Raw genomic sequence first — 20,706 nt, forward strand, 5'->3', positions numbered from 1 at the left:
ATGTGTCCAGATGCAACTTACCAGTCAGGGTCATATTTACCAAAAGCAAAGTTGCCTGGCAATAAATACAGTTGACACATACCATCCTATTTAGTTGTCAGGGTAGGAAGAGCTAGGTAGTTAACAGAAGTCATCAGGGGAAAACGTTTTGTTAACCTTTTCATTTTCGACTACTTGGGAAGTACACAGGGCGGGGGGCAGGGGGAAACACTGGTAAGCTGCTTTACCTGGTAGACAAACAACTAAACTGATCTAACAGACAGAATTGTACTGGGCCTGTGATCTATTCCCTGGGCCATTTACTGGTGGTGGGGGTCGGGGAGTCACCAAAATGAAGTAGCAATATAAACCTGTCTCTGAGCCTCTGAGCCTCCCTCTTGTCTACTTCTTCATGAACTGTGTTTTGGGCACAGAGAGTCTTGCACTCCTAATTTCCTTCTGGTTAGTCCAGCACAGAACAGGAACTGGAAGGGAAGAAGGGGAGAAGGTGAGTGGGAGACCATATTTCTACAGTTTTTCTGACTGCTGCTGGGTAGATAAATAAAGACAGCTCTGCCTGTAGGTCTTGGATATCTATAATTGAAAAGGTATGAAAAGTGGAAGACCCTGATGAATTATCCAAAACAAAGCTGATTTGGTCTCTTGTAGGGTTCTGTGTAGCCTCACCTAGTGCATTGTAATTTCTTACTTGAGGAGGGAGACCAGCACCCTGAAAACGAACTGGAAAGCCACCTTCTTCAGTCAAATCTGCTAAATCATACCTACAATGAATGATATTCAATAACTTCTATCATGGCAAAATTTATACAGCAGTGGTATCATTTGTAATTCTAATACTTAACTCTTTTATGGTATCATTAAGGCAGTCCTTTTTGAAGGCCAGTTTCCCTCTATCACATAACCTGTCACATACATTAGAATTTTTTTTTAATTCTTTAGGCTTGAAAATTACCAGAGTGTTCATAATTAGGATTTGGAAAAGTAGTCTATTCAACCAAGCAGAGCTCTACCTTTCTTTCATCTTTACTATGAATTCTGAATAAAATGGAGAACACACTCAATATGTAGAAAAATAAAATTTTGGCAAAACAATAATTACTGTTTTTCTGTATGTACTTGGCAGTGAAATATTTATAGGCAACAGATTTTAAGAAGTCAGTTCCACGGCTATAAAAAATGTTTAAGTTAATGAAATTTACAGTGCATATTAAAAGCATGATACAAATGGAAGTTTAAAATTTGCTATTAGGAAGCCCAGTTTGCTAAAGTAGCATTAATATCATTCACATCAAATTTTAATTTGTTACACATTTTTGTAGTTCAGCAAAGGCCCTTATGATGAAAAACAATTAAAAAGTTATGACAAAAATAATGATCTGTGTAAAAAGGGGGAGACCCAAAAGACTTTTATATGGTTATTTAATTCAGATAAATAGAACTGTTATGAATTTGAGAGGAATGAAGATATTCAAACACTAACAAAATCATTAGCCTCGTATTAGAGCATTCAAATGCTTATTTAACTCTTCAATCCATCTGGCTTCATAAAAACCAAAACTTTGAACACAAAAAAGTGGCAGAGTTCACATTACCTTTTATATGTTCCTAAGTATGAAATTGCATCAATTTATTATGAATTAAATTTGAAAAGCATCACAGATTTAAAACCAAAGTACAAAAGAGCCTGATTCTTTTTAATTCCACAAATACCTAGCATCTCAAAGTAACATGTAAACAAACTTCTATGCTGCTCAATGAATCCTTCCAATTTCGATAATAAACTAGTATCAGATCTAGTATATGACTTTCATGTGTAAGTTATGGTTTTATCCATTACTTTGACAATATTACTGATGTAACAGAAAAATTTTCAACTATTGTATTTATTTAAAACAAACTGACAGGTTCAAGCACCTGTCTTCAGAAAAGCCAGCAGCATTTTTTTTTTCTTTTTTTTAAACATACTCAAAGTAAGATTTGGCCTAAGCCCTTAATACCTTCCTGAACAGCCATGCAACTAAACACCCTCAGGAGATGTTACATAAGGGAGAGAAGAACATGGAGCAATTTGCACTTTTTCCCCTAGATAGTATTAACAAGGTAAAGCAAATCCAGATCTTTATGAATGAACGGCTGTCATGTTTAATACACTTGGAGCTCTATAAAACTAGAGCCACTATCATATATGCTTATATAGATATATATGTATTTTTAATAAAGTCTTTCACTTGCTTCAAAATTTAAGAATGATCTTTTTCCTGGTCAGTCATTTCAAGGGAACAATAAATAAAGTAGAAAAGGATGAACTGTTTTGCATATTTCTGTGGAAGAACGGAAAACATACTTTGAGAGGTTCGGAAAATTCACTGTACAGAATGAACAGCTTATATACACTATCTGCAATTTTTCTTGGCTGGGGTATTTAAATGCAAGAGCTCCTCCAAAATAAGAAGCCACATTCATTCTTGTCCAAATCCCTCTGTCTCTTCTATTGCAAAAAGAAGTTTTTCCTTTAGTTGTTCATAACTCTTATATGGTGGTAGATCCAAGCGATTAAAACTGAACAGAAACAAAAACAAAATCAAGATGTTTTCAATAAAATGAAAAAAATCTAATAGAATACTTTTCAAAGCACATAGAAAAGCTGAATGGATATATGTTAAAATTTTGCCAGAAGTCTTTAGAGTAATCTGAATTTAAGACTTACATATAAAAACTGTTTGAACATCTCCAAGAGGAAAATGGAATTACAAATAATAAGTGTAGCAATATGGATAAGGACAAATTTAAAAAAATCCATTTTCTTTTTACTATTCCTGTTACATGTGTCATGAGTCCTCTTCTCATAGGATAAGAGTCCATTTCTTTCATCCACTCAGTCACTCATTGATCAGTCATTTACCAAGAATTTTTTATATAACCAATAAGCTAGTGATACAGTGAAGAAAACTAAAATCCCTGTCTTCATAGGAATTTACATTCTGGGGTGGAGATAGTCAATTAACAAATATATAAGTTTCTTTGTCTTTTCAAATAATCTCGTAACCACATATATAAACTCTTCTAAAATGACACTTTTTCAATCTTGCCATACTCAAATAATTCCATTCTGGGATTAACTGATGAAAAATTTTAAAATACTAAAAAATGCTTAAAATAACATTATTTTTCAGTTTACAAAGGTGGAATAACATTTCGTTTCGTGAGGTACAGCACTGAGTAGCTAGATTAGGATTCGGGTGTTCAGGGTTTTGGTCCCTACAGTAGCAGTGACTAGTGAGATAGCTCTGAGTAAGTCAGAACCCTTCTGTACCTTCATTTTCCCATGTGGAAGGTTTCCAGAGATTATCCAGGTACCTTCTTACCACTGTCACCACTTTCCATGTGCCCTTGACCCTCCCATGTCAGAGTCAGGAAAGAGCCTTTGAAACAAGGCATCTCATTAAAACAGTGCTGTTCTAAGACTGTATTCTTTGTATTTTAAAAGAAGTTAAAGATATTAATAGCAGCAACTAAGCAGACCATATACTGCCCTCCCCTTTATACTTCAAGGTAGAGTATGATAACAAGGTCAGAAAAAAATATTATTTTTCAATACTTCCTATACAAGACAACCAGTCACTTTCTGTTCTCTTACAGCTTTCACATATAGCCTTTGTCAAATTCTGTCATTCTATCTACCAAATATTCCATTTTTTCTCCTGATTATTTATTTATTTGGAGACAGGATCTGGCTCTGTCGCCTAGGCTAGGGTGCAGTGGCATTGTCTCGGCTCACTGCAACCTCGACCTCCCAGGCTGAAGCAATCCTCCCTCCTCCCACCTCAGCCCCCGGAGTGGCTGGGAGTACAGGCGCATGCCAGTATGGCCAGCTAACTTTTGTATTTTTTTTGTAGAGACGAAGTTTTGTCATGTTGCCCAGGCTCCTCCTCATCATTTCTACTGCCACTACATCCCTTTGTATATGCTTCCCCATCACCTCTTATCTGGACCATCAGAGAATTCTTTGGGTCTATTTGTTTTGTTTTGTTTCTTTTTTTACTTTGTGCTAAAAAGACATACCAGTTTATGCCACTCTTCAAAAACTTTTGCTACTTTCGAGTTGCTATGGGTGGGGAGGGGGCTGTGGTGGGGAAAGAAAGCTTACGCTCTTTGCCGTCCACTTGTTTCATGCTCTAATCCAAGTGAGCAATCCAATTTTGCCTAGCAATCTTAGCCGCGTTCCTCTAATCAATACTTGCCTATTCTCTAACAATTCTCCCAATTCCTTCTTTCTCTCAAAAGTTTTTCCTTTCTTCACTCTTAGCCAGTGACTTCTCCTTATACTTTGAGAAAATAGAAATCAGTGGGTGGTAATTACTCTCCTTTCACCAAATTTGAAATCTATTTTAATTCTCCCTTTGACTCAAAAATCTCTCTCAATACACACACACACACACGCGTGTCTGTACATATTGGATCTATCACTTTAATTGAAGGCAGAGGTCTTCAAATTTTGGTCACAGGACTCCTTTTCACTCTTAAAAATACTGTCAACCTTGGCTGGGAGCGGTGGCTCATGCCTATAATCCCAGCACTTTCAGAGGCCAAGGCAGGACAGCTTGAGCCCAGAGTTTAAGACCCACCTGGGACAACACAGCAAAACTTTGTCCCTACAAAAAAATTAAAAAATTAGCCAGGCATAGTGGCGTACACCGGTGGTCCCAGCTACTGGGGAGGCTATGGCGGGAGGATTGCTTGAACCCAGAAGGTTCAGGCTGCAGTGAGTTGTGTTTGTGCCACTGCACTCTAACATAGGTAACACAGCAAGACTCTGTCTTGAAAAAAAAAATGAATTTCCAACTGCAAAGAGCTTTTATTTATATGAATTATAGCTACTGATATTTACTGGATTAGAAGTTAAAACAGAAGTTTAAAAAAATTCATTTTGATATGAAAATAAACATAACATTTTAATGGGGAAAACCCAACTACTTCCAAAAAAAATAGTGGAAAGAATGATTTTGTTTTATAGTTTTGGAAATCTTTTAAATATCTGGTGTAATAGAAAACATCTGGATTTTGATATCTAGTTGTACATTTAATCTATAGCCCCACACAGATAAATAGTTAGAAATGGAGATTACTCATCTTGTCAGATAATTATGGATATTATTCTTTGATACTAAATTTGACAAGGGAATGCACAATATGGGTTTGAAATCAAGTCAAAGAACACTTTGTTATACAAAATCTACTGTTCTCTCTTTCTCTCTTGCACTTTTTGATTTTTTTTTTTTTTTTTTTTGAGACAGGGTCTTACTTGTCACCCAGACTGGAGTGCAGTGGTGTGATCATGGATCACTGCAGCCTTGACTTCCCCGGCTCCAGTGATCCTCCCACCTCAGCCTCCAGAGTAGCTGGAACTACAGGTGTGTGCCACCACACCCGGCTAATTTTTGTATTTTTTGTAGAGACAGGGTTTCACCATGTTGCCAAAGCTGGTCTCGAACTCCTGAGCTCAAGCGATCCTCCTACCTCGGCCTTCCAAAGTGTTGGGATTACAGGTGTGAGCCACTGTGCCTGGCCTCTCTTGCACTTTGAAAAGAACTTTTACCCATGAGTCATTTTGTAACATTCGTTGTAGCATTCACTGATCATTTGAAAATAATGGCTCATCAAATTATAAGGATTTTCTAAATGTTGACACATTTAATTATGTAATAGAAAAAAAAATCACATTTGTTAAAATACCACTAATCGGCTGGGCATGGTGGCTCACGCCTGTAATCCCAGCACTTTGCGAGGCCGAGGCGGGCAGATCACAAGGTGAGGAGTTCGAGACCAGCCTGACCAACATGGTGAAACCCCATCTCTACTAAAAATATAAAAATAAACCAGGCATGGTGGTGCGTGCCTGTAATCCCAGCTGAATCCCAGGTAGCCTGTAATCCCAGCCTACCCGAGAGGCTGAGGCAGGAGAATCGCTTGAACCTGGGAGGCAGAGGTTGCAGTGAGCCAAGATTGCGCCACTGCACTCCAGACTGGGTGACAGTCTGAGACTCCGTCTCAAACAAATAAAAAAACAAAAAACAAACAAAAAAACCCCACTAATCTCATCGAGGAAAGTCTTAAGAAGCTGTCAAGCTCATGGTGGTAATTATCACTACCACCAAATGCCTGTTGTTTTCCTTAAAATGACAAGCTAACATCATTACTTCTCAAGAAAATGTCTGTCAAATACCTAAGTCTACATAAACTGTTGGTGGGTCATTCTTTCAAGTAAAAATAGTGTTCCATAAAAGAAAGCAAGCTAGTTCAGCTTTCAACTCAAACAACTGCCCAAAAGCTTTCCTTCAAGAAAATCATTCTCTGGTGTGCAGAAGTGCTATTTCAGACTTCCTATTTTGTCACACAAATGTTAAAAAAACATACACTCAAGCATCTAGATTTAATAAAGTTAGTAACTTTTACTGCTTCATAAAGAACTTCAATGAACTTGCCTTTTTCTTTTTCTTTTTCTTTTTTTTTTTTTTTTTTTTGCTTTAAACCTCAAGTGTATGCTGTTGAAGAATAAAGGTAGCAGTTTGGTGCCACTGCCTTGATTTGTGCTAAGGCACAAGCAGGTTCACAAACCATTGCTTTTGCACCACAAGCAGAAATTTCAAAATGATAAAAAGGCAAATAATGGCTTAGTATGAAAATAGTTTTTTTTTTTTTTTTTTTTTTTTTTGAGACGGAGTCTCGCTCTTTCACCCAGGCTGGAGTGCAGTGGCGCAATCTCGGCTCACTGCAGGCTCCGCCCCCCGGGGTTCACGCCATTCTCCTGCCTCAGCCTCCCGTGTAGCTGGGACTACAGGTGCCCACCACCTCGCCCGGCTAATTTTTTTTGTATTTTTAGTAGAGACGGGGTTTCACCGTGTAAGCCAGGATGGTCTCGATCTCCTGACCTCGTGATCCGCCCGCCTTGGCCTCCCAAAGTGCTGGGATTACAAGCGTGAGCCACCGCGCCCGGCCCAAAAATAGTTTTGACCTCTTGAAAGAATCACCTATCTCTAGGCTGTCATCTTTGGCCTGGGTAACCATAACAATTTTCTAACTACTCTCCCTACATTCACCCTTGCATCCAAATCCTTCCTTATACTGTTTTCTGGCTGATTTTTCTGGGATTCATCACTTGTTATTTAAAACTCTTCAAAGCTGTCTAATTCTTCTTTGACATCTCAGTTCTTTAATTAGCCTATAACGCTGTACATAATTTAGTCCCTGCCTACATCCCCCAATTTTTTCATCTCCCTTTCTTCTGATTTACTAAGTTCCAATCACACCTATCATATTCATTTCCTTGAAAAACAATTTCTTCGGGGTTTTTGTTTACTTCAGCATTTCTGTTCAAAGAATGCCCTTTCTCTGCGTATTCCCATATCATGCTCTTTATCAAACTCAATTTAAACAAATTACCCCTTCCAAGAAATCTCCTTGACCACCCAACCCAGAGTAAGTTCCCATTAGTTGTTCTCTATTAGAGTACTCTCATTTTTCCCTTCGAAGGACTTCCCAGGATTTGCAAATAGTTATTTGTTTATCTGTTTGTCATTTGTGCCCTACCATGGGGCACAAACTGCATAAAAAACAGGGAATACTTAAATCTTACTATATACATAGTGGGTACACTAATATTTGTTGAATCACTGGATGCATTTCTCAAGTATTTCTATTAATGAGAACATGCTAAAGTGTTCAGTTATAGAATGCTGTATTAATCAATCTGTTCTCAAAATTGAAATTCTGACTACTTTAATGAATAAGCAGTTATACTGGATCTTACATATTTTTAAAAAAACAAAACAAAAGATTCTCCGTGGCTTTCACCTTTGTATTTAGGATTCTTGAACTTACCATGTATGGCTTCTTGGTAACCAAGTGTCTTTGCCAACTTTTTCAATGCAAAACTTTTGAGGCCCATTACTTCCTACACCAGGAAAATAAGACAAAGTTTATCTGGTCCTTTAAACTTTTTTCTTCTGACAACTGCTTAAATAATAGAACATGTTGCATAGTCATATGAATGATACAAAATAAAGAAATTCGCAATGTAAGCTGCTTCTGCCTGAAGAAGCTTCTTACTGTTGCAGAGATCCCGCAATAAGAATTAGATCAGTGGGAAGAAAACTCTCTCTACAGAATGTCGCTCCCTTCACAGTCACCATAGGGAGCAAAGCAATGGCTACCTCAGCTGTATGAGAACACATTCATTTTTGTCTTACAAGTGCTTTGACATTAGCCATTCATTTTTCTGTCTGCTAAATGAAGCCCTACCTACAGCACAGAATAGTAATCTTCAGGTTCAAGCCTATTGTATGTCCAAAGGCCGTTATTATCACAAAATTACCTACAGAGAAATTTCAGTGAAACTACATTTACCCATGAGCTCAGCAAATCCTCCTAGAGGTAAACGGCAGGTTCCAGTGACGAACTGCAATAGTCGCATTCTTACTTCATTGTCTGTCTCTTTCACAAACTGTAATGAAATTAAATGTACTTTAATATGAAATAAATGCTAAACTATCTTCAATCATGAAAGTAGTAGACACTTGAAGAAATTAAATAACACTCAATTGGTTCAAAAGACGTGCTAAAGGTTGGGCGCGGTGGCTCACTCCTGTAATCCCAGCATTTTGGGAGGCCGAAGCGGGCGGATCACGAGGTCAGGAGATCGAGATCATCCTAGCTAACACAGTGAAACCCTGTCTCTACTAAAAATACAAAAAAATTAGCTGGGCATGGTGTCGGGCACCTGTAGTCCCATCTACCCGGGAGGCTGAGGCAGGAGAATGGCATGAACCCGGGAGGTGGAGCTTGTAGTGAGCCAAGATCGCGCCACTGCACTCCAGCCTGGGCAACACAGCGAGACTCCGTCTCAAAAAAAAAAAAGATGTGCTAAAAAGTGGTTGTAGGGTTTGTCATTTATTAAGGTTGGGCACTATGCTAAGTACACTGTGAACCTCACTTCAGTTCATCCTCATGAGAACACAGAGGCTGGCCACTATTATTACTACATCCATCTTACAGCAAGGAAATACACGAGAATCTTGGAAAGGTTAAGTCATTTATGTAAGGTCATACCAACAAAAGGTGCAACCAAGATAGATGTTGTTGTTGGGTTGTAATATAACAGCTATCAAGGGTTCCTGCCAAATAGTGTGCCACTAGTTTCCATGGATTTAGTTCTCACAACAATTCTATGAGATAGGTAGAATCATTAGCATCCCCACTGTACATATAAGGAAATGGAGGCCTACAGAGTTTAAATGATTTGTCCTTCCCAAACTGCTAAAGTGGCAGAACTAACATTTGAACTCAAGTCTAGATGAGCCCTAAACCACTGTTATTCCTCCCTAAGTCAATTACCCCTCTCCCCTTTAAGCTACAGAAAACAAATCAACACCTCTCTGCTGCCAGTCTTAATAGTTTGTGGTATTTTTCCCCATGGAACACCATTTTCCTAACACTTTGTGTTCTTCCTGACTAGCACCTGAAAAACCAAAGTACACATTCCTCTAAAATTATCTATTTCATTGACTGGTTATTTTCAAAGACATTAATTGGTAATGTGGTGAAATACTAATTTGATTGGTTTGAGGATAACAGAAAGCAAGGAACATAGGGAGCAGATTAAGAGTGGAAATGTTATCTTAAAAATAGGGAATAAACTTTAGCTAAGGATAAGACAAAATAGCTGTGCTAATCATGACCCAAAATATTTCAGTGAAGAATTGTGCTGAGGCACATATTTCATCAGAACACAAGAAACAAAACTTATTACCAGGTCTGGCATAAACCTCATCACTTTCCCTAAAAGAAACCCAATTCAGAAAACACAAGTATTCATTTGGATTTATATGACCTTAAGCTTAAGCTCATTAGCTATGTAGGTATAAATGTGTAAACAGAAAGCCCGGGAACACCGAGTGTAATGAAGCTAGTAAAAAGCCTGAAAGGGAAGATTACAAACAACGGTATGCATACTGTATATAATGCAATTCAGATATTTTAGGCTTGAAAATGGATTTATTCCTTCCTATTTATGTATTTATTTTATAATAGGTAATAGTATAGAATGCAAAAGGCTTTTACTTAATGAAAAGCAGCTCTCCTACCTTTGCCTCCAACTGCTCAGCTCCCCTCTAGAACTGTTTCCAGTTTTTTCTCTGCCTTTTCAAAGATGATATATTTCCAAACATACACTTACCATATAGACAATAACTTTTTAACCAAAAAGCACCATATTATACACATTGGTTAGCATCTTCCTTCTCCCCTTAATATTGTATTGAAACATTATTCTCCAACATTTTTGTTAATTTGCATTTTTAAAAAAGGAAAGAGAAGCCGGGCATGGTGGCTCATACTTGCACTCCCAGCACTTCGGGAGGCCAAGGCAGGTGGATCACTTGAGGTCAGGAGTTCAAGACCAGCCTGGCCAACATGGTGAAACCCTGTCTCTACTAAAAATACAAAAACTAGCCGGGCGTGGTGGCGCACACCTGTAATCCCAGCTACTTGGAGTGGGGGCGCTGAGGTGGGAGAATCACTTGAACCTGGGAGGCAGAGGGTGCAATGAGCTGAGATCCTGTCACAGCACTCCAGCCTAGGCAATAGAGTGAGACTCTGTCTCAAAAAAAAAAAAAAAAAAAAGGAAAAAAGAAAAAGAATGACTCCAAGTATGTATAGACTTATAAAGAATGGATGTATGATAGTTTATTTACTCAGTACTCTCCTGATGGACTTTTAGGTTGTTTCAAGTCTCTGTTAGTATACCAATGATGCTGCATTACATACTTTGGTATGTGCCACTTTACACATGTTGAAGTATATTTTAAGATAAATTTCTAGAAGTGTCTACATCTCTTTAAAATATCAAGCAATAAACTCATGACATACATCCTTATGAAAAGATGTAACTTTTGGAAAGTATACTATAACACAAAACCCAGCATTACTCTTCACCTGAAAATGAAACAGTTAAGCAGAAGCCAGAAGTCCAGTCACTAAGTTGCTCAAAAGAGTCCCAATTAGTAGAGTAGTTATCTGAAGAATATCCCTGATCTGGAGATTTTAAATTCTCAAACAAACACACAAAACAAAAAGTCTATTAAAATAAAATGTTCAAGATTAGTGTGGTACACTTGGATTCCTGAGACCATCCTATTATAGTTTAAGCAAAACACACACACTAAAAAAATACACAAATAAATGAATAAAGTCATTCTTAGACATTATCCCCTCGATCATTCTAATTCCCTAGTATATATTACCTCAGAGGAATTAAAGTATCTGCACTGACTCTCATTACAAACATACTTCCTCATTTACTTCTAGAATTAAGTGGAATTTAGACTACTTTGATACCACTAGAAAAAAACTGCTATGCCTACAACTATTAACATTAAACTATTACTTAAATAAGATTCTGTCATTCACTCCATTTCAGCAAGACAGTCAAAGAAGCAATAAAGTACTTTTAACAAGTGTTCACACTATTTGCTTAGATTTAGAATTAAAAAATTATAAACTGTGTCCAAAAGCAGTCTCAATTAAAAATAATAAGCTATTTTTAAAACCACCATTTCATTAGAAAATATGTTGAGTACTTTGTTTCAAAAAAGATAAAAGCAAATACCTGCCAAAACCAAATGATTTGCTTGCTGTTTCTTGTATAATGTCGATAAACAGTATTTCTCTGCCAATCTGCCAAGTCAACCTCCTGCATGCCACACAACATAACCTGGGAAATGAGCACAGAATCAGGCCACAATAAAGATTTAGTGAAGAGAATAATTATATGACTGAAATTTCCTAATGCAGTTATGCACATGGCAAATTATGTGAAAAGCTATATGCATGGCATATAATGATCACAATAAGCAAATATAACAAAACTGTGGCAATTTAGCATAAAGGATTCTCTGGTACTTTATTTTACCCATGTTTATTGAACTCAAACCAAAAACCACATTTAGAGTATTCTCCAAGAAAAACAGCTACACTGAAAAGCATGTCTCCTTTACCATATGTATATATGGTATGGTGTGTGTGTGTATTTACACACACACACACACACACACACACATCTATATATATATATTTATATCTAGATAGATATGTGTGTGTATATCTATTATGTATACACACATTATGTATATATGGTATGGTGTGTGTGTGTAAATACACACACACACACATCTATATATGTAGATTTATATCTAGATAGATAGATAAACAGACAGACAGACAGATAGATCTCCCCCAAACTGGGTATCCAAATTCATTAGTTCCAAACCTATTTCTGGTTCTCATTTTTTAAAATCTATGCTATCTTATATATTTAAAAATAAAAAATATACTAACCTCCTATTAATAATTTATCCAGCTTCTCTAGGAATATTCTACATATGTGAAATTGTCAAACAACCTCAACTTATATATGAAATGAACGTTATTTTAGGTATAGTAAAATATGTAATACTTATCTCTTAGTTTTTTTCATAAGTCAATTTTGAGCTATAATTTACATACAATAAAATGCACAAACTTAGGTATACAGTTAGAAGATTTTCAACAGATGTATACACCTGTGTAACCGCCATTACAATCAAGATATAGAATATTTCCATCATATCCCTTTTTGTAGTCAAAATCATCCCCTTTTGTAATCAAAACCATCATCCTCATCTCTAGTTTTAGGTGATCAATGATTTCACCATAGATTATATTTGTCCTTTTAAGAATGTCATGTATATGCATACATACATATTTTTGTGATATATAGTGCATACACATATACACACATCCTCTTTGTTTTTCCCACTCAACATGTTTTTGAGATTCATCCATGCTGTTGTTGGAACCAGTAGTTCATATTTTCTATCACTGAATAGTATTCCATTATATGAATATACAACAATTTGCTTATCCATTCACTTGTTAATGAACATTTAGGTTACTTTCAATTTTTAGCATTGATGAATAAAATGATTAACATTTATGTATGAGTCTTTGTTTGGATATATATTTCATTTCATTTTGATAAACACCTTATGGTAGGCCATAAGGTAGATGTACATTTAACATTATAAGAAACTACCAACACTATCTCAAAGTGATGTTTTGATTTGCATTTCCCCAATTACTAATAAGCATTTTTCAAGTATTTACTTGCCATCTGTGTATCTCCTATTGTGAAGTAAGCCTTTGTCCATTTAAAAATGTTTTTCGTATCTTTGTATTGAGTTACATGAGTTTTTTTGTTAATATATTCCGGATATAAGATCTTTGTCTCAATAGTTTCTCCCAGTGTGTAGGTTGCTTTTTCACTTATGGTATCTTTTGAAGAGCAGTTTTTAGTTTTGAAGAAGTCCAATTTATCCATATTTTTCTTTCATGGTTATTGCTTTTTGTGTTCTAAAAAACTTCTGCCTACATCAAGATTTCTCTTATGTTTTCTTTTTCACTTTCACATTCAGGCTTATAATTCTTTTTAATTGTAAGCATGAATAATTTTATGGGCAGAGGTAAGGTCACAGTTAATTTTAAATATGGACTGAGGTAGGCTCATAGTTAATTTTCTTCCATATGGATATCCAGTTGATTCAACATCATTTGTTGAAAAGATATTCCCTTTCCGCACTGAAATATCTTAGTACTTTTGTTGAAAATCAATTGACAATGTAGGTGTGGGTCTACTTCTGGACTTTCTAGTGTTCCAGAAGTAGACCCACACCTACATTGTCAATTGATTTTCAACAAAAGTAATTGGTGTTCCACCAATTTGCCTATTCTTTCACAAATACCACGCTATCTTACTTACTACGGTGTTAGAAATAAGTCTTAAAATCAGGTGATGTAAATCTTCCAAGTCTGCCCTTTCTCAAAATTGGCTTTGCTTTTCTAGGGCCTCTGTATTTCCTTCTAATTTTGAAATCAGCCTGCCACTTTCTATAAAAAAATTCTGCTGAGATGTTGAATCTCTACATCAATTTGGAGAGAATTGACACTTTAACAATATAACATGGTATATCTCTTCATTTATTTAGGTCTTCCTTAATTTTTCTGAGCAATGTTTTGAGTTTTTAGTATAGAGGTCTTGTGTGTTTTTGGTTAAATTTGCTCATTTTTTGATGCTTTCACAAATGAAACCAAAATCTAAATTTTTAAGTGTCTGTTGCTAATACATAAAAATACAATTGATTTTTAAACTATTAACATTGTACCCATGCCTTATTAAATTCACTATTATTTCTAGTAGTTTTTTGGTGGGTTACCTAGGATTTTCTAATCTAAGCTGAAAATCATGTTTTTCATCTGTGAATATAGGCAGTTTTACTTATTTCCCATCTTTATGCTTCTTATTTCTGCTTTTGCCACTGGCTAGGGTATTTGGTAAAATATTGAATAGAAGTGGTAAGAGTAGACATCTTTGCCTTTTTCCCAAACTCAATGGGAAACTTTCAAAATATTATCATTTAGAATAATGCTAAAGTTTTTTGTTGTTGATGATGATTCCCTTTATCAAACTAAGAAAGTTGCCTTCTATTCCTAGTGTGGTAAGAGTTTTCATAAAGAATGACTACTATATCTTCTTAAGCATTAAACAGATGTTAACCTATAAAAGGGGGGTGTGACTATGCATAGCCATTATTGTGAATAATAGTATGAATAACCATTACTATGGTAAGAGAGGCAATGAATGACAGTAGAAGAAAGAACAACAGACTAGGTGTAAAACTCAAGACAAAGCAAAACAAGACAAAATCTGTATTTTCTCACACAGCTCTGCACTCTTAATTGATTAGCACTCTTAATTGTACTCAACTGATTAGCTCAAGGCAAATAATCATTAAGGGCTTCAGTCACCTTATATGTAAAAGAAAGGTATCATATGGCCTTCCCACATACAGGGCAGTATGTGAGAACATTATAAACCCTGCCAAGGGTACATAAACTGTATGTTCCTATTCTTATGCTTCTTGATCTCCTGTTTTAGTTTCATCTCCACTTCAATATAGGGCTCCCACTATAACATCCCTCTTTGAGTGCACCTCTAACATGGGCATTCTTAATTGGAGGTATGGAACATTTAGGTGTATGAATTTAGAGGATGCAAGATGTCCATCTTCAGATTAAAAATGAAGCCTGTGGTTTTTAAAAAGATTAATAAATACTACTCTAAAAATGTCTTCCATACCAAACTTCTAATATGTTTCTGCTCATGTGTGTAAGCAAACTGTTAAGAAAGATGTTAACCAGGATTAGTGACAGTCTATGTCAGTCAGGTTCAGAGTCCTGGTTTTCATATATATCGGCTTTCCATATCCACAGCTTTTGTATCAGCAGATTCAACCAATGGTGGATTGAAAATATTTGAGAAAAAGAATAATATGACAATTAAAAAAATAAAAAAATTAAAAATATAGTATAACAACTATTTACCATAGCATTTGCATTGCATTAGGTATTTATAAGTAATCTAGAGATGATTTAAAGTGTAAGGGAGAAGTGTGTAGGTTATACGCAAATACTATCCTATTTTATACTGTAATTGTAAGGACTTGAGTGTCCATGGATTGTGGTGTCCACAGGTGCCCTACAGAACCAATCTCCCACAGATACCGAGGGATGACTGTACTTCCTAGGTTAGTCAGACTTGCCAGAAGGCTAAATCCTACATAGGAATATTACTGTATGAAATTTGAAGTGCTGTTTTTCATATGTACATTTGATTACATGAAAGAACCAAGTTTCTTAATAAAAGGCCCAAGATGGCTACAGTTAAAATAGCACACCCAAAGCAGGCAGAGAGGAAATGCCAAGGACGATTCAAATGCCCGGCCTATGTCCTCACTTATATGGGAAAAGAAGATTTAGAAAATTCTTGATAACTAATCATTAGGGAAATGCAAATCAAAACCACAATGAGATATCCCCTCACACCCATTAGGGTGGATACTATTTAAAAAACAAGCAAAAAACCAAAACAAGAAACAGAAAATAAGTGTTGGGAAAGATGTGGAGAAACTGCAATCTTTCTACATGTTTAATAGGAATGTAAAATGATGCAACTGACATAGAAAACAGTATGGTAGTTCCTCAAAAAATTAAGTAGAGGATTACCATATGACCCAACAATACCACTCCTGGGTACATATCCAAAAGAAACGGGATCTCAAAGAAGTATGTGTACACCTGTGTTCACAGCAGCACTATTCACAACAGCCAAAAGATGGAAGCCACACAAAGGTCCTTCGAGGGACAAATGGATAATACCATCTGGTAGTGCACATACCTATAATGGCATATTATTCAGTCTAAAAAAGGAAGAAAATTCTGACACATGCTACAGGACGAATGAACCTTGAGGATATTAGGCTGAGTGAAATAACCCAGTCACAGAAAGTAAAATACTGTATGATTTCACTCATAGGAGGTATCAACAGTAGTCAAACTCACAGAAACAAAGTAGAAGGGTAGTTGCCAGGGGCTGGGGAAAAGGGGGACTTGTCTAATGGATATAGAGTTTCAGTTTTGCAAGATGAAAAAATTCTGGAGATTGGATGCACAATGTGAATATATTTAACATTACTGAACACTTAAAAATAGTTAAGATGGTATATTTTAAGATATATTTTATCACATGCCTGATATACTTCTAACAAGTCTAAATACAGTTAAGATCACTAAGAACTCATGACTTAAAATTCTGATCTTTGAAGCAACTTACTACTAAACTGAAATTTCAGAATTATTAATAATGTTCTAATAACGCTTCAAGACCCCTAACAAGTGACACTGATTGATGATTTTGTGCTCATGGCATTATATGGTTCAGAGAACATAATTAAGACTCTTACCCAATGCTAGAATAAATACCACCTTGACATCAGGACAAATGAGAGGATTCAAGATTGTGCTACATGATTTTAAAATGTGTGAACACTGTTCTGTAAAAGCACAAAATTAGTCCCTCCCCCAACTAACATTCCCTACAACAGCATAATAAAAGGGCCTAACCTCTAATTCTTTTTCATCGAAGTACTGTAGCCACTGAAGAGGAACAACTTCATTAAAACCATCAAGGAAAGCTTTGGTCTGTTCTTGTACTCCTCGAGAAAAACGCCATTCTGTCATTAAACTGAAAATAAAGATGGTATTTAAAAATAGGTAATTTATATGTGAAGTAAAATACTTAAAAACACCAAGAACTTCTATAGTTCTTTCTCTTTTTCTAAATATGCCACATATATATACATATAAATGTGATGTGTGTGTATATGTATGAATACATGTAATTTTAGAGTTAACACATTTGAGGAAATAAGTTCTAGCACATTGGTAACTATTAAAAAGGATGCTTTTAAAACAAATAGGAAAGGAAAAAACAGAAAAAAGACAAAATAAATAGGAGGTTCTTCACTATTTAGTAAGATAGCCAAATCCTAGCACTAATTATTTCCTGTTTATATCTAGACAAATAAGTCCAAATATCATGTGCCCACTGGGAAGGAACAGCTAGTCACTTAACAGGCTCTTCTTACACCAAGCATTGCCATGACAGACCTGAGGACTCTGACTCAAAGTCTTCCACACCAGGAAGGCAAGGGATTGTCTCAGTATGTAATGACCATATGTCCACAGGCCATGTGCTGGTGTAGGTTTATGGTCTGAGAGGGCTTAAGGCTGGAGAACAGGTTCTTTACGTGCTGTTTTATTGGAAAACACAAAGATTTCCTAACTAGAATAGAAGAACTCAATTAAGATGAAAACAAAACATTCTGAAGAGACATATATAAAGCAGCTGTAAGAGCAGGGACATATGATAGAAAGGAAATAAGGAAGAAAATCTGTCAGTGACACAAACTCTGTAAAAGGAGATTCCAAAAGGAGATGGATCTGGAAAGAACTACCTAGAGAAGCAGCATACACCATCTCATACAGAGAAGCCACAGATTCTAGCCAATGAAAAGAAAACCACGCTGTTCACACTCCTCCCATTTCTAACTCTTCTTTTTGTTTTCTAGAGGAAGCTGGCCTTATGCTTTTCTAAGGCTGCCTCCAAAACTTTTCAATTCCTAAACCCTCTTTGTCCCGTATCCTCAACTCCAACTCTTCTTCCCATTTGTCCACAAAGGTGTTCAGACTATTCTTTTCCAAAAACCCTTCCTTTAACCCAGTGTCTCTTTTAAATTACTCTGTCCTCCCTTTACCACCACACTCATTATAAGAGTACACCTTACTCAGTGTTTTCACTTTCTCACGTTCTATTCAACCAAATTTTAAACCAAGGTAATTTTAAACCTAGCTATCATTGTAGGCTCCACTATAGCCACTAATTCTCACCATCAACTTATCCCCTTAATACGTCATTCTGCTCTTGCTGTTTTCCCTGTCCCAAAATCTCCCTCTATGAGTCAAGCTTTCATGTATCTTTTTTTTTTTTTTTTTTTAAACATAGGGTCTCACTCTGTTGCCTGGTTCACTGCAGCCTTGACCTCCCTGGGCTCAGGTGATCTTCCCACCTCAGCCTCCCTAGTGGCTGGGACTACAAGCGCACGCCACCATGCCCAGCTGATTTTTTAAAAAATTTTATTTATTTATTTATTTTTGTAGAGATGAGGTTTTGCCATGTTTCTCAGGCTGGTCTTGAACTCCTGGGCTCAAGTGATCCACCCACCTCGGCCTCCCAAAGTGCTGGGATTACAGAAAGGAGCCACCAGCCTGTCATGCATCTTTTAAGACATAACCAACTTTCCTGACTCCTCCCAGCAGAAACAATAGCTCTCTTTCCACTTTGGATTCCAGTAGTACTTCATATATATTTCTACCATTCATTTACTTATGGATTCACTGATGACCTATTTTGTGCACTAAAAATAAGGTATCACAACTAAACAAGAGTGTTATCATATAATTTTCAAGAGCAAGATTAAAAAACAAGACTAAAGTCTGTTATTATTTGAGACTGAAACAAAATCCTCCAAAAATTGCTGCATTCATGATTAGCTATCAATTGTATTACAGTGATAAAATGTCTGAAACAGTGCTTAACTTTACAGAAAGTGAATATACATCTTACATAGTGAAATTTTATTTAGACTGCTTTTGATATTTGAAACCACTGATGGCATTTTTTTAACCACTCTGGTTGTGGTACTTATTTTTGTTGGACTTCGTGGAAGGCTCAGGCTTAACAAATATAGAAAGTCCAGTGCCTTATGCATGATCTTTTGATGAATATATTTTCCTCAGAATCTAGTGTTACTGTTTTTATGCAACTAGCGTAATAAATGCACACTGTAGAACAAAGCAAAACAAAAATACCTAACAGAGTACAAAAGTATAAAGGAAGAAAATCAGTTATTGTTCATTTCTCTCACTCAGAGATGACTGGTTTAGCAGAAAAATAAGAAGAGGCCAGGAATGCCAAGCTAAGAAGGGTACATTAAAGTTGGTAAGCAGAGACACTAAGGATGTAAATTTGAAAGGCTATAGCAATTTACAAGAAGGGAAAAAAGAATGGCTGTGACATTTTACAAAAGCCACATAGCAATATCTATTAAATACTTTTTGACCCAGTAACTTCACTTTTTAAAAATCTAGCCCACAAAACAAGTAGCAGGATGTATGGGTTCATGCTTAAGGAAGTTTTCTGCTGTCTTGTTTGCAGTGGCCCAAACTAGACACAACCTAAATGATCTCTGTTGGCAGGAATAGCTGAAGAATTTAGAAAAAAATACACCACAAAGTACCTAGCTATTAAAAAATGAGTTAGATTTAACTGTAATGTCCTTAAGACAAAAAAAGTAAGCTACGGAGTAATGTGTATAATCCAATCCCATTTTCAAAACAAATATAAAAAAACAAAAAATCTGAAAGAGACAGAGATGACAGCTAGCATCTGAAGAGGGTGAAAATGGTAGTACTATTCATAGAAGACATTAGTAGGAGGCAATATCTAGGAAAAATGAAAAGTTTGATTTTAGACCCATTACATTTTAAGATGGGTCATTTTGTAGTTCACATGCTGGCAAATTATGGCCCGTGGGCCTAATCATCTGGTTTTTTTGTCCAGCATTTGAGCCAAGAATAGTCTTTACATTTTAAAAAAATGATTGAAAAATATTAAAAGTATTTTGGGATATGAAAATTATACAAAATCAAATTTCAGTGTTTACAAGTGTTTTACTGGAACACAGCCACACATCTGTTTATACACTGTCTATAGCTACCTTTGCACTATACCACAGAGGTGAGTAGTTGCAATAAGAAATGTTGTGGCCTGTAAGCCTAAAAAGTTTACTGCCTGGTTCCTTCCTGAAAATGTTTGGATTTACCTGACTGGCAAATGGAAATTATTTCTAAAGTTCAGATATAACTTTAACAGAAAATTGAAGCTATGCTAGCAGAATATTTAGAGAAGCAGGTTGAAATAAAATCTTGGGAAAATGCCTACATTTAGGAAATAGGAGATTTAGAGAACTGCCATTAAAAAAGAGCAAGTGACCAGGATGGTGGTGATACATGCCTGTTATCCCAGCATTTTGGGAGGCTGAGGAAGGAGGATGACTTGAGGCCAAGAGTTTGAGACCAGCCTGGGCAATACAGTGAGACCCTATATTTACAAAAAAAAGATTGTTTTAAATTAGCTGGGAATGGTAGTATAAGCCTGTA

General features: G+C 36.1%; 2 protein-coding genes across 7 annotated transcripts in view; one reads left to right on the forward strand and one right to left on the reverse strand.

Annotated features, from left to right (window-relative positions):
- The window catches only part of RMDN1 (regulator of microtubule dynamics 1), a 44,669-nt gene extending 42,430 nt beyond the window's left edge, over positions 1-2,239 (forward strand). For both annotated transcript variants that reach the window (XR_004026142.1, XR_004026141.1), the window contains one exon: positions 649-2,239. The gene's annotated coding sequence lies outside the window, so the exon portion shown is untranslated. The remainder of the gene's footprint in view (positions 1-648) is intronic.
- Positions 1,006-20,706, reverse strand: part of WWP1 (WW domain containing E3 ubiquitin protein ligase 1) — a 122,570-nt gene continuing 102,869 nt past the window's right edge. For 3 of the 5 annotated variants that reach the window (XM_030794875.1, XM_030794876.1, XM_030794878.1), the window contains 5 exons: positions 17,050-17,170; positions 11,663-11,767; positions 8,404-8,500; positions 7,879-7,951; positions 1,959-2,559 (listed from right to left, as the gene is read on the reverse strand). In XM_030794875.1, the coding sequence (XP_030650735.1) occupies positions 2,460-2,559; positions 7,879-7,951; positions 8,404-8,500; positions 11,663-11,767; positions 17,050-17,170 (496 nt within the window). In that variant the 3' untranslated portion in view covers positions 1,959-2,459. Of the gene's footprint in view, positions 2,560-7,878; positions 7,952-8,403; positions 8,501-11,662; positions 11,768-17,049; positions 17,171-20,706 lie in introns of all 5 variants that reach the window. The other 2 variants (XM_030794873.1, XM_030794874.1) reach the window with 2 other exon arrangements.

Source organism: Nomascus leucogenys, chromosome 16 (genome assembly GCF_006542625.1).
Source record: "Nomascus leucogenys isolate Asia chromosome 16, Asia_NLE_v1, whole genome shotgun sequence".
Lineage (NCBI taxonomy): Eukaryota > Metazoa > Chordata > Mammalia > Primates > Hylobatidae > Nomascus > Nomascus leucogenys.